The sequence below is a fragment of the Pocillopora damicornis genome, chromosome 14 (genome assembly GCF_964200805.1).
Source record: "Pocillopora damicornis chromosome 14, jaPocDami1.2, whole genome shotgun sequence".
NCBI classification, from domain to species: domain Eukaryota; kingdom Metazoa; phylum Cnidaria; class Anthozoa; order Scleractinia; family Pocilloporidae; genus Pocillopora; species Pocillopora damicornis.
The window spans coordinates 4,228,306-4,242,272 of NC_142683.1; the positions used below are offsets into that span (position 1 = coordinate 4,228,306).

The following is a 13,967-nucleotide window of genomic DNA, read 5'->3' on the forward strand; positions in this document are numbered from 1 at the left end:
TCCGCGATCTCTCCTATTCAATATGATAGCTTCAACTCTTGATTCCTATAATGAACAGGTGATCTGGGCTACATAAATATTTACACGGACCTCCCGCTGGAAAAAAAAAAAAGATCATGAACTCTGAGCATCAGGAAGCCATCAACACAAAATTTCGTCACGAAACTATTTATAACGTTTCACAGAATACATTACCGAGGAGTAACTATCCCCAAAACAATTTTCCAAAAAAACAGTTTTTTAATCTGCCATCATGGCTGTTCTTATAAAAAATAAAGGGGACAAGTTTCTGAAGAAACTGTGGTGCTGCGTCGGTGGGAGAGTATAATAGGGTAATTTAGTATTATCAACTGAGTTGATAACGTAAACTGGCCACTGTAAAGAGTTCAAATTACCCTGTTCTTATAAAAAGACGGTAACACAAAGCATGTGCAACCTTCTTGTTGCATAGGAAACCGCTGCTTTATTGCGCGTCGTCGCACGGACCATAGAAGCTAAAAGCTCATTTCTTTTCTAAGTTCAATTTCGCCTGGACTCCATCATGCTGATGTTGGGATGCGCTTTTCCTACGCATCGTTCTCTAGATTATGGATTTTCCCGCGCCATTTTGTCTTTAATTTTTGTTATTTCCTGCTGGAGTCTGTCTGGTAAAATGTTAAGGAAACGTACAAAAGTCTACTTTCAAGATTGGTAGGTGTGAAAAAGACATAGTCGCCTCTCTCTGTGAAAATTTCATATCATAATGCATTTAGACTGGAACTATTTAATGCCTGGCTAAGTAATGCCAAGTTCTTTTTCTGGTGTTCTTGCAGTTGTCTTTCTAGACCGCAGAGACAAGAAGTATGTCCCAGTCACCCTTACGCTCGGTCTAATTACCTCAGAAACATGTCGGGAACTGGGACTGAATAACAAACTGTCACATTCGTCAACACTTTGGAGAAAGTTAGTTTGTCACATAAATGAGCCTTTAAGAATGACAAGGACCTAATAAATGTTCAGCACAAACAATTCAAAACTTTTAGAAAAAAGTACCCCACCATTAACAGCGAGCTTGTAGACTCTGCTCTGGTTGGTGAGAGCTACGCTTCACGACATTTTATACTTAGCCATCATAAAAGTAGCTGTCGAGTTTTACCGCGTGCGGCATATATTTCCTGCACTTGTAGCCGGCTGCAAAATTTAAGCCTCAAGTTCTGATGAGTACGTGGCATAGCTATTAAGCTATTGGATAAGTAAAATTAGTTTGGTTATAAAAGGATATCAGCCTCGTCAAAATCTTCAATTTCTACCACAGCCTCCAGTCTTCCCTCCAGTTCACTCAATTTGTCCACTAGATCGTTGTCATCCTGCCGTTGGATGTGTTCTCCTTCTGAGGGCTTGGTAGGCTCAGAAACAGACCCCTTAAAACGTGGAAGTGAAGTACTAGTCAAGTTTCAGGACAGCTTTTCACAACAATTAGCAACCACTGAACGAAGTTTCGCACAATATCGGGATATGTGAGACAAAAAAAATTAATCGCAGTATTTTGTGTTGAACGAGTTCAGTTGTTGTTACAGAGCAATTTGCGATTGAGTCGGTCGAAAGTGAATAGAGATTGCTTTCGTTTTGCTTTACTTCGCTCTGTGATTGGTCCAAAAGACTCGCACGACGCTCGCAACCAATCAGATGCAGAACTAAAACCAATCACGACTTCGTCGCCCGCGTTTTCCCGCGCTTTAGGCAGTTTGTTTGTTTTTATTGCCATTCTTCTACGAAGAGCGTGGATACAGCTACCATCGAGTGATAATTTGGGACATTGACCGCGTGTTTCTAAAGTAAGCCCCTCTAAGAGTCAAATACCGCGCAGTATACCTTCACTGTTGTGTCCTCCCGTCGATCTTTGTCCTCAGAGTCATTCACATCTGGTATTGAAATGCCATGCTTTTCACACAAGTCTGATATGAGATTCTAAAAAAGACAACGGTTATGGTCAAGCCTCCAGTTTTGATCGCAAATGAAAACTGGCTGCTCATGCAAGTCTCGACTCTTCGTTTTTATGGTTACATCGTGCAGTCTTAGTCGGCATCGTTGTTGGTGCATATTAATATAAATCGCGGCGGCCTGGACTCCACTCCGAGTCGTCTTTAGTGTACACTGTATCGGACACAGTGGCTTGGATGGGGGAGGTGGTGACACGGGGGGGAAAAGCGGGGAGGTAACCTGCCATGGGGTGGACAAATAGACAGATAACTTTATTTATACACGGTAAAATCTTTCAGCACGTTCTAAGAGAATAAAATGTCTAATTCTGCCCAGCTAAGCTAACTAATAAACTAATACAGTATTTAAAGAATAAAAACCTATCATATCACATAAGGTTACTTTTACAGGATGCCGTATCTCATTCAAAGCCATAATGACGCAGTTTTTGTCTAAATTCGCTTAAAGAAACTGTTGATTGGAGTTCATGAGAAAGGCTATTCCACAACGTAGCACCTCTGTAGGAAAAACTTCCTGTAAAGTAGTTGGTGCGGGGTTGTGGAAGAGCCAATTTATTCTCAGAATTCCTCAGTCTGTACGATGTCATATCATTTCGAGATACAAATAGAGATTGCAGATATTTAGGGGTCAATCCATATAAAGTTTTGTGCATCAAAACAGAGGCGGCTACTAGTCTTTGATGACTAAGTTTCTGCCAGCCTTTTACAGAAGAATAAGCAAAATTGCTAGTCGCTTAATACTATATTTTAACTGTGCATTATGCAGACTTACTTCGCATGTTTTAGCTTCGGTCTCTAGCAAAGCCTTGATCAGACTGTCATCACCGACTCTGTAACGAAGTGACGTTTCCAAGATGTCAAATCAACAGCTTTATCAAAATGAAATTATCACTAGAGACATTTAACATTGAGTCCAACTACGCGTTTACCTCTTAATTTGTTCCTGAAGGACTTGAATCATATCGGATGCTTCCTGTACAATAACCACAGCTAAAAACAAACAAACAAACAAAAAACCAAACAAAAAAGGTTTAGATCAATAGTATATAAAAGACGTTTTTTGTAAGCCAGAGTCATTTTTAGGCTAACCGTTAAAAGTAGTCACAAATTAGTTTTTTGTTTCCTTGTATCGGCTATAGTCGGAGATCGGCTATAGTCGGAGATCAGCTATAGTCGGAGATCGGCTATAGTCGGAGATCGGTTATATTCGGAGATCCATAACGAGTAGGTACCAGGGTATGAGTTTTTGGGCGAGAGAAGAGTAGAATCTTATAGATTGAGGAGAACGGATATGGTGGAGATCCACAACGAGCCGAGTTTTTGGGCGGGAGAAGGTTGGAAGAATGGAAGGAGGAAAAAGTGACTGAAAAGACACCCTCCCCTCCCCTTCCACGCCTCGTTACACTAGAATCCAATCCCCTCTAATCCAGTCAACACTAAATGACGAATGTGGGTTCAATGTTTGGTTGAGGATAAGAAACAAGAGAGAAAAATCCCTCCCACCTAATTGGCTGATAATTGAACAAAGCTCGAAAGAGTTAAACGAAGAGAAAACGAGAGACAACAAAAATTGTACCATTAAGACGCTCTTTTTCATTGATCTCTAGTTCCAGGTCCGCGTTCTGTTTTTGCGCCTCCTCTAACAACTTTCCATCTTCTGCAAATTCCTTCAACAAAGATTCGAGTTTTTCTTGGCTTTCAACTCCCTGTTGCGTCAAAGTTTCACTTTCTTCTTTCAGCCGTTTAGCCTCCTTAAAATTTCTCTCTAAACGAAGAAAGTAATTCAAATACGGAATTTAAGTTGTTCTTGTGTGGCAACTTTTACACTGCAAGTATTAAACACGGCCAAAACTGAGAAATCCAGAGGTGCATTGGTATTGCGTCACTCCGCTTTGTGATTGGTTCAGAAAACTCACACCACCCTCTCGACCAATCGGATGTTGACAGAAACTCAATCACGTCTTGGGCAACCGCGTTTTCCTGCGCTTGACACAGTTTTCTTGTTTTTAATTTGAATTTTCATTGGCTTCCTATGTTGTTGAGATTGCGGTACTCAGTCGAGAAGTGACCTTAGCTGGGTCGTTTTGGTGTCTTTAAGAGTTAGACATATAGCACATCCAACAACATTTCATTTCACTCTTACCACCGATTCCCTGCAACCAATCAGCTGCAAGTATTACCAAACGCGACCTGGCTACTGGCGTTTCGCGCGCTATCAACAAGAAGGCCTGATTTATCGTTGAGTTTATCGTGCTTTGATATATTTCCTATGGTCTTAACACTTTCCACCCTAACATCAGTATGCATATTCTCCATACTGTTCCCTATACATTCCCTTAGGTGCTGATGAGGAGAATTTGTTTTTATAATCCAGAGCTTCTCTAGTTGATGACTATTTCCTTTATTTTCATTACCTGAATGTTTGATTCAGGGGTGATATTGTCAGGAGAATTTAGATGTCAGTCACTCTTAGGGGTTAAAAGGTTAATTGGCCATAGCGATTCCTTTGGTTCCTGTTCTGTTACGCACACAGAACGTTACGCCCACGTTCATATCCTTTACCTTCAATCGCTATTTTTTTGACTGCGTCCAGATCAGAGATCTGGGACTCGATTTCATTCACAGTCTTCCTCAGGGTAACCACGCGTCTTTGCCCCATGTGAATCTTGTTGGTAAAAGTTTTTACCTCCTGGGACACTTCTTTGTGTTTGGCTTCCAGACTAAAATGTATAACAAGAATTAACAACCTCAATAATAAAAGAATAACTTGAAAAATGCCTATGACAAATAGACTAAGCATAATGTTGACAAAAACGTCTTGATTATGCTTGGTGAATATGGGTGAAGACTGCACAGGAATACCACACCAAAGCCCCAGACCACAGGAGCCCACCTGGGTTACTGTGACTCGAAGCTAATCCGGGAGATGGAATTCCAGGGTTACCTTTCTCCCCCCTCCCACACCCCCTCCTTCCCCCACATCCTGTTGATTTGCTATTTTGCGAAGTCCTTTAAAACTCTTGTGACAGCCTCAAGGCACACCATCTCACAATTAAAACGTCTGCACATGCGCAGACCCGAAGTACCAAAAAGAAAGGGGGAGGGGGAAAAGTCATACAAAAAAAATATATATCTTGCATACCTTGTTACTTTGGGATCTGTGTAAAAAGTAAAATGTTTCATGTTTAGAAATACTCGAGCAGACTCCTGTTGCCCTTCCAGCTGTTTGATTAACTTTTCGTATTTTTCCAGCTCTTCTGAAGCCTCAGTTATACCATCAGTCAACCTGTGAAATAAATATTAGAAAATAAAAACTTAGTTTAGTGGAAGAGGAAGGAAGTATTGCATGACATTCCTCCTCCCGCACCCCTCCACTACCCCCAAAACAAATGTATATATAATATGTATATGTATATATAAATATGTATATAACTAACTGCAGACAGTACTGTTTCAGCCTTCTGGGTCTCATCAGTGCAGTGCTGATGCTAGGATGGAGGTAAGGCCATACAGCCACTCCAAGTGATCTCACTAAATATGTATATATATATATATATATATATATATATATATATATATATATATATATATATATATATATAAATGTGGGGGTTGAGTCTACCTTGGCATAAAGTGCTCAATGCTGTGGTAGCAGAGCTGACTATATATAAGTGAAAGAATCAAAGAGGACGCATCAATTCTCTGTTACTCTGAGTTTTGCGCCTAAGCGCTCATCAGACGGAAACAGAAAGTTCTGTCTGACGAGCACTTAGGCGTGAAACTCAGAGTAATAGAGAATTGATGCGTCCTCTATGATTCTTTCACTTATATATTTATATATAAACTGAACTATTCTTTGGACTTACTCTTGTTCTTTTCTTTGACTTTCCTCTACTTTGGCATCAAATATTTCTTGACTAGATGACAAAAGCCTCTGTGAATTTCCAGTGTGAGAGTTTTAGAGTGATTTCAGTTGCAAAAAGAAATATGCAGCATACCAGTAACTTCACTTCTATAGAAAGATCTATTGTCTGCACCAATGTAAATCCAAAAATGGAACTTAAAGAAAAATCCTACTGTCACTGCTTTTTTCATTTTTTAGAGGAAATTTGACAGTGACGGATCCAGACATTGAGCATGTGGGGGGGCCCCCTGGTTTTTTGTCACTTGCCCTGCCGGCTTTTCTACCTTCCATGATTTTTTTCAGCATGGACATAAAATGGAATGGAAGGTTATTTTTTGATTTAATCAAACACAGCGTGAATGGTGCAGCATGGCCATGTGTACAGACAGGGTCGTACTATTCTTATTGAACATTAAAGGGAGGTCTGCTCAACAGCCAAAATGGTAATGTGGTAATCCATCTAGAGCGTATCCTTTTTACTGAAGCATGAGATGTTTGGGAGTATTCTGCCCCCCCACCATGTGTTTTAACCGTTTAACCCCAAAGAGTGACATGCTTCTAATTTCTCCTTACAATATCACCCCTGAATCAAACATTAGGGTCAGGAGAACAAAGGAAATGATCAACAGCTAAACAAATTCTCCTTGTCAGCGCCTTAGGAAATGCACAGAGAACTGTATGGAGAATGTGGATACTGATGTTAGGGTGTAAAGGATTCACTCACAAATTCTTCCTGAAGTGACCTCTCTCTTCTTTCTATTTCCTGTTGCTGTTTATCAAGGGCTTGTTGCTGTGGACTGAATTCCAACTTGACAGAGTCTATTTCATTGTCTTGCTCTTTAATGAAAGCTGTTAACTCTGATTCTTTGGTTCTCAACTTAGCCAGCTTAGCCTCCAGAGATGAGATTTCTGCCTATTACAAATTGAGATATTCTTTGCTTCAATGAACTTTTTTCACTTGCTAACGTTAGAACTATCATCTTATCATCCTCAGGTGAAGACAACAAAGATTGATTGTTCCTATGAGCTATAAAAATATTTGCTATAAAATTGTGGACCAAAGTTCATAATGATAATTAGACAGTAACCGATATCAAATATTTCTGTGATCATACTCATATATATATATATATATATATATATATATAGTTTGCCAATAATTTTGCTCCCTTGAGCTCATTTCAAAAATGAATTTATGGGAAGCTTAGAGTAGTCAATTTTTTTTCATAGTGCAAATGAAAACAAACAAAAATTGAAGCTTGTTCACAGTGAAGAACAGGAGAAATGTTCATCTAATGTATGGAGCATGGTGGGTCAAAACAATATGCTGAATGTTCTATTACAAAATTAACTTCAAAAGCTCAAATTTGACAAGTTTTGGAACCCAAGATAACAAACAATTTTTTTCTATACTTTTTCTTTTTTTTTAACTGACCTGCAAGGCTCCCCTCTCTAAAAGCAAACCTTCCTTTTTTACTTGGAACTCCTCAGTTTTTCGTAGAATTTCTTTACTTAGTTCCACACCCTCTGCCTCCATATGCTCCTTGTCAAGCCTCAGATGGTCCATTGTTCTTTCCAGTCTCTGCCGATCAGAATTCAGATGCTGTTTTTCCTTTGCACTCCAGGTAGCCTGAGTATCTGTGTGTCTGACCAGACACTCCTTTTGTTCTTCTCGCACCTCTTCTAGTGTTGTCTGATTTTGTCTGTAAATCTTAACTTCTCTCTCTGTTATTTCAGCTCTCAGCTTCAATGCTTTTTCAACCTCTCAAAATAAAAGCAGATTTGAAAAAGATGGAAGGAAGGCCAAGTGTGGTGGGGGAAGGACATGTAAGGGGAGGGGGTGGGGAGGAGGTAATAAAAAGGAAGGAAGGGAGGGTAAGGGAAAAGATGGAAGGAGGAGTGAAGGCTGGGTGAGGGGGTGGGGAAGAAGTCATGAGAGGGAGGGATGGGAGGGTGAGAAAAAAGATGGGATGGGGGAGTGAAGGGAAGGTGAAGGGGTGGGGAGGAAGTGATGAAAAGGAGGGAAGAGAGAGTGGGGGAAAAGACAGGAGGGGGAGTGAACAGCAAGTGAAGGGGGTAGGGAGGAAGCAATGAAAAGGAGGGAGGGGAGGGTAAGGGAAAGGATGGGAAGGGAGAGAGAGGAGGGACAGAGAACAATGAAGAGTGGAAGGTTCACACAACACTTTCAAATCTGCTACAGAAACTGATTTCTGGTTCTGGCAAACAGCAAAGTCTGCCATATCATAATTACTGGAAGTTTGAATGAGGAGGGATTGAAAAAGCCAAAGTATTTGAAGTAACCTTTTTTCCCTACCTTATCATCTTGAGCTGGTAGCCTATACCTTGCAAATTCCAAATCTTGCTTGAGTTGTTCCATTCTGTTACTGATCTCTTCTGCCAGGTCATAATTGTCACAGGCTAAGGCCTGGCTTTCTTCCATCTGAAGTCCTTTGAATTCTTCTTCTTTTTCATTCTCCACATTGCACAACTCTGTGTAAACCTGTAACAACTCTTCCTCAAGGCTTTTTAGGCACCGTTTGTCTTTACTAAACACGAAAAAAAAGGATATGAGAGGTTTTTTAGACTCGCTAATCTCCTACTCAAAAGCTTGCACTGAGTATATCTTTCCATAAGATAAAACTCCTCATAAATATTTAATCCAATTTTTCATGGTACCATGAAACCTTTTCATCTTCAAGTTTTCTGTAGTTATATTCTCCTTGCTGTTCTCTACAAATTTCTTGCAGTTTTTAGTTCAGAGAATTTGGTTTTACATCAATTAATAATTTCCTAGTTGATGTTTTTCTCTATTCTCATCACCAGTCTGCTTGATATTGTATTGATATTGTTTGGAGAAATTACTTCTTGGTCACTCATGAGAAGTAATTACCCCTTTGACCACAAAGAGTGATCAGTTTCTAATTTCTCCTCACAATATCAGCCCTGAATCACACATTAAGGTCTGGAGAATAAAGGAATTGACAACCAAAAAATAAAACTTGTGATTGTTAAACAAATTCTCCTTGTCAGCACCTTAGGAAATGTATAGAGAACAGTAGGGAGAATATTCATACTACTGTTGGGGTGAAACGGGTTAAAAACTATACAGTGGCTCTTTCATAACTCTGGAATAAGTGACAAAAGTAAAGTACCCCATATTTTTTTCTGAGTTTGCTAATAATACAAATGGTAGCAGTGCATCTAGGATCAGGTCAAACATCATTGCTTGCACAGGTTCACACTAAGCTGTTTCCACATATCCTACCTAGATACCACCCATACATTATAACCCAGAACTTCACATAATACCTTAGACTTGTAAGTTGAAGTTTCAAGTGAATCAACACATTGTTTAGCTTCTTCGAAGGTTCTTCAAGATCACTCTTTTTCTGATCCATAACAAGTCTTTCTTCTTTAAATTCTACCTCCACATTTTGTTTAACTTGTTCATTTGACCCAGGAGTAAAATGTGAAGTTAGTATTTCACTTTCCACAGCACTGTTAAGAGAGGTTTCCCCAGCAAAGCCTTCATCTATTCTTCTGCCAGATGCCTTAGAAAGATCTTCATCTGAATCCAAATATTTCCCACTTTCAAAAATACTTTCATCTTCTTCTAAACTCTTTGTGTTGTTTGACACCTCTAAGGTTTTGTCTTGTATCTCCATACAAGAAGATTTAGACACAGTTTCCGAGTGGTCACTTACAGCATCAATTGGATTAAATTCATCAACAATAATTTTGTCACCCTGGGGTGAAGTTGATCTATTCAAGTCTAAGTCTTTTAAGGATTCTCTGCTGGGAGTTTCTGTAACATTTCCTTCAGTGGTATTGATCTTCATCTCTTCAAACAAATTTTCATCCGAAGATGATGGGGTTCCAATGGAGTACAAGGGCATGGAAGGCTCACCACTCTCCTCTTCAAGTTTTGTGACTCCTCCTGTTGCCCTTGTCTGATCTAATAAGCAACAAGCATATCCATCAAGGAAGGGGAGGCAAGGTAACCTGAATGCTGGGCTGTGGTACAATAAGTAAGTGTTCAAGGGCGAGCTGACTTACTTTGATTCTGAATACTCAAAGTGCCTTTCTCTACCTAAGACTTTGCAATGATTTCAAAAAACTGTTAAGGACACTGAATACTTTCACTCCTTAGATCTCATTCGAAATTCTCCTTACTGTCTACCATACAATCTTCATGATACTGGTTTGGAGAATTTGGCATTGGATCAACTAATAATTCCCCTATTGATATTTTTCTCTATTCTCATCCCTTGTCTGCTTGATATTGTATTGATATTGTAAGGAGAAATTCTGTCTTGGTCGCTCATAGGAGTGAGAGGGTAAGAGAAACTTCAACTGGTGGAATGAGTTGTCCTTACATTCAAAATAATCTTTCAAGTTGTAAATTTACTGCCCAAAAAAAAATACATGAAATTCAAATGTAAAATAAGTGTGTAAATCATGTCAAGACCGCCAGGCCTACATTTTAACATTAACAATATCTGCAAACACCTTGATATGTATTTCATTAACTAGTACTCAACAAACATTGTAGCTGAGCTAAAACAAAATACCTTCTTCCACCTTGGATTCTTGTTCAGTTTTACCAACTGTCCCCTCAGCAATCATATCACTTGGCTCACTGGGTTCCCTTAAAATATAGGATAAACAATAACTTTAAGGTGAAAATTAATACTTATATCTATCACAACAGCTATAACTGCTACTACTACTATTTCTGCCTCAACTTCTGCTGCTACTTCTGCTGAAACTTCTACTTCAACTTTTGCTGCTACCTCTTGCTGCAACTTTTGCTGCTACTTCGGCTGCTACTTCGGCTACTACTTCTGCTGCTATATCTGCTGCTACGTTTGCTTCATTTTCTGCTGCTACTTCTGCTTCTACTTCTGCTGCTACTTCTGCTGCTACTTCTGCTGCTACCTCTGCTTCAACTTCAGCTGCAACTTCTGCTGCTACTTCTGCCACTACTTCTGATCAGCTGCTATCTCTGCTCCTATGAGTGCTGCTACTCAAGCTGCTACTTCTGCTTCTACTTCAATCTGCTGCTACTTCTGCTTTTACTTCTGCTGCTACTGTGGCTGTTACTTCTGCTGTTGGTGGTGCTACTGCTACTGACATTACTACTGCACTAGGTACTGTTGCTGCCACTGACATTACTACTGCACTAGGTACTGTTGCTGCCAGTGACACTGCTACTGCTAAACCACTGGCAGTGCTACTGCTACTTCCATTACCACTAACATTCTAATACTAGTCCTCCTACTACTACTTCTAACAGCACATTAAAACATAAAATTAAACTTGAATTTACCCTTTACTGTCAGGTTGTCTGGCATATCCAGGTCTCACAGCATGCCGAGCTCTTTTCTTCTTTGTAGCTGATTGGCTCATCTGCTGTGGAACAACTTTTGGCTGCATTGGCTTGGGTAATAACACAGCTTCGATGGGTCTTGCTGTAGCAAAATGAAGGAAATCACAATTAATTTTTTTGTTGATGTAATCTGAATTCTCAATGATTATGCGATCATCACTGAACCCTTTATTACTCCCATGAGTGACCAAGACAGAAATTCTCCTTACAATATCAATACAATATCAATACAATATCAATGCAATATCAATACAATATCAAGCAGACATTAAGTGATGAGAATTAAGCAAAATATCGGTTAGGAGATTATAAGTTGATCCAATACCAAATTCTCCAAACTAACATCCCAAGAACTGTATGGGAGACAGTAAGGAGAATTACTAATGAGATCTTGACCCACAATCTGATTTTTAATCCTCCCCTCAAGCTACGAGACATTTCCTTGTATATTGGTAACAAGAATTTTGTGTTAAATCAAGATAACAACTTCTACCTGATAAGTTTGAGTATTCTACTTTCCTGTTTGCTGGATAATGTAAAGATATCATGGGAAGAAGTTACATGCATGTTGATCACTTAAAAAAGAACACCTTTCTAATTTATGGTTTTGATTTCCAAGTGTGCCAGGACTAGTCCACTCACCTTGTGGACCATTTCTGCATCTCAAAGAAAAATCAGAGCAACACAAATTTTCTTTCTTACCAAGAACTGCACCAAAATCTTGTGGATTTTCAATATCTGTTTTGGGTAATTCATCTCGCATTGAAACATCACCATGACCCATCAGATTGACTTCATCAGAGGAGGTTGTCCTTTCAGCAGGAGCTGCTGTTAGGGTCATGCCACTGAACAACGACCCACTAATAGCACTGTCACCATCATTCTTTTCTCTCTAAGATTAAAATTTAACATAAAATGGTTTCATGAATGAAATAATCAGGGAGTAGGGGTGGCAAGGAGCAGGACAGCTAAAAAACATAGACTAAGAAACAAGCTCTTATGGAATCAATGGGCAAAGCTCTCCTAAAATGTTTTTAACTGCAGTTAAACTTATAAGCAGTCACCCACAGGGAATGGCAGGGTGACCGCTTAACCCTAACATCACTATCTATATTCTCCACACTCTTCTTTAAACAATTCCTTTTATCTGGACAAAGAGAATTTGTTTTATAATCAAAGCATCTTAGGCTGGCGATCATTTTCTTTATTCTCATGATATGAGTGATTCTGCAGTATTACTGTAAGGAGAATTTGGATGCTGGTCACTACTAAAGGAATGGATGGTCACTATTAGGGTTTAAAGGGTTAAAGCAGGTTGACCACTCAACACTGGTTCTGATTGTTAATAATATTCTCCCCTTTAGCTGCTACACATTTCCTTGCGAAATAGTTATGAGAACTTGGCTCTAGATCAAGATAGCAGCTTCTACCTGATAAGTTTGAATGTTCTCATTACCTGTTTGCTGAAGAATGTATGGATATTGTATGGAGAAGTTTCATGTTAATCACTTCTGGGAGTTAAAGGGTTAATGTACAAAAACTCTCTCAAAAATACAACTAACAATGATTTCATAGAAAAACATGGATTTTTGTAGTTCTATTTTAGTGGTTCCACTTAAGGTGAGTGTTGAATACAGGCAAAAGACAATATAAACAGGCTGTTGGGACTCAGAGAAGGGTGACCGTGACTGCTTCATAATTCCTAAGATCTCATTTGAAATTTTGCTTACTGTCTACCTACACAACTACAGAGAATTTGGTTTTGGATCAACTAATAATTAGCTTACACAAAGTATGGGTTTAATAACCATACTGCAGCACTAAATATTTACCATGGGCTCCAATTTAACAGTTTTTAAAACTAAATCTTGAATCAAAAAACCTTCATGATCAGTTAAGCAAACTAACAGTGGCAGGTTGCAAAAGAACAAGTGTATCACAAGCGACATTGAATTTATGTTGCACAGCTTCATCATAATGCATCTTTATCACCTCTAAAAACTGAATCTGTGTTGGACAGCTTAACCGTTATGCATCTTTATTAACTCTACAAATTGAATTTGTGTTAGACAGCTTCATCGTAATGCATCTTTATCACCTCTACAAATTAAATTTATGTTGGACAGCTTCACCGTTATGCATCTTTATCAACTCTACAAATTGAATTTGTGTTGGACAGCTTCATCGTAATGCATCTTTGCCAACTCTACAAATTGAATTTGTGTTGGACAGTTCCACCTCTATACATCTTTATCAACTCTTCAAATCTACTTGGGGAACTACAAACTGTGGGAGATCCGATAGATAATCGATGTTGTTCGTGTATGAAAAATAAACATCCTGGTTTCAAATTACGAAAAAAGGAATTAAGAAGGAATTTTATTGCTATGAGGACCAGAAAACCTTATTAAGTGACACAATGTTTATAAAAAACACCACCCTATAAAAGGCATTGGACAACATCTTGCAGCATCTCACACGGAAGTAAATTCATAACTTACACCATGCAAAATCAAAACTACCCACCGAAGTTTCCTGAGAAACATCTCTAGGACCTTGAGACTTTTTATTGTGAGAAGGTGAGGATTTCGCCTTTCTAGATCGTGAAAAGAACGACATATTTGACTTTAAAATAAAACAATTTCATTTTCAGGTTGAGCCGCCATATTGAACATTTAACCTGCGCCTGCAGTTT

General features: G+C 39.0%; 1 protein-coding gene across 1 annotated transcript; it reads right to left on the bottom strand.

Moving 5' to 3' along the window:
- Positions 1–220: 220 nt before the first annotated feature.
- LOC113676068 (uncharacterized) lies at positions 221–13,967 on the bottom strand. Its single transcript, XM_089193421.1, has 17 exons — positions 13,799–13,967; positions 11,975–12,164; positions 11,213–11,354; positions 10,455–10,531; positions 9,193–9,838; positions 8,198–8,429; positions 7,319–7,645; positions 6,608–6,796; positions 5,846–5,913; positions 5,122–5,265; positions 4,542–4,699; positions 3,556–3,744; positions 2,909–2,969; positions 2,752–2,809; positions 1,852–1,947; positions 1,265–1,400; positions 221–647 (listed from the first exon to the last, which is right to left on the bottom strand). The coding sequence occupies exons 1-17, from the start codon at positions 13,889–13,891 to the stop codon at positions 586–588; spliced, it is 2,868 nt and encodes a 955-aa protein (XP_089049547.1). The 5' UTR covers positions 13,892–13,967; the 3' UTR covers positions 221–585.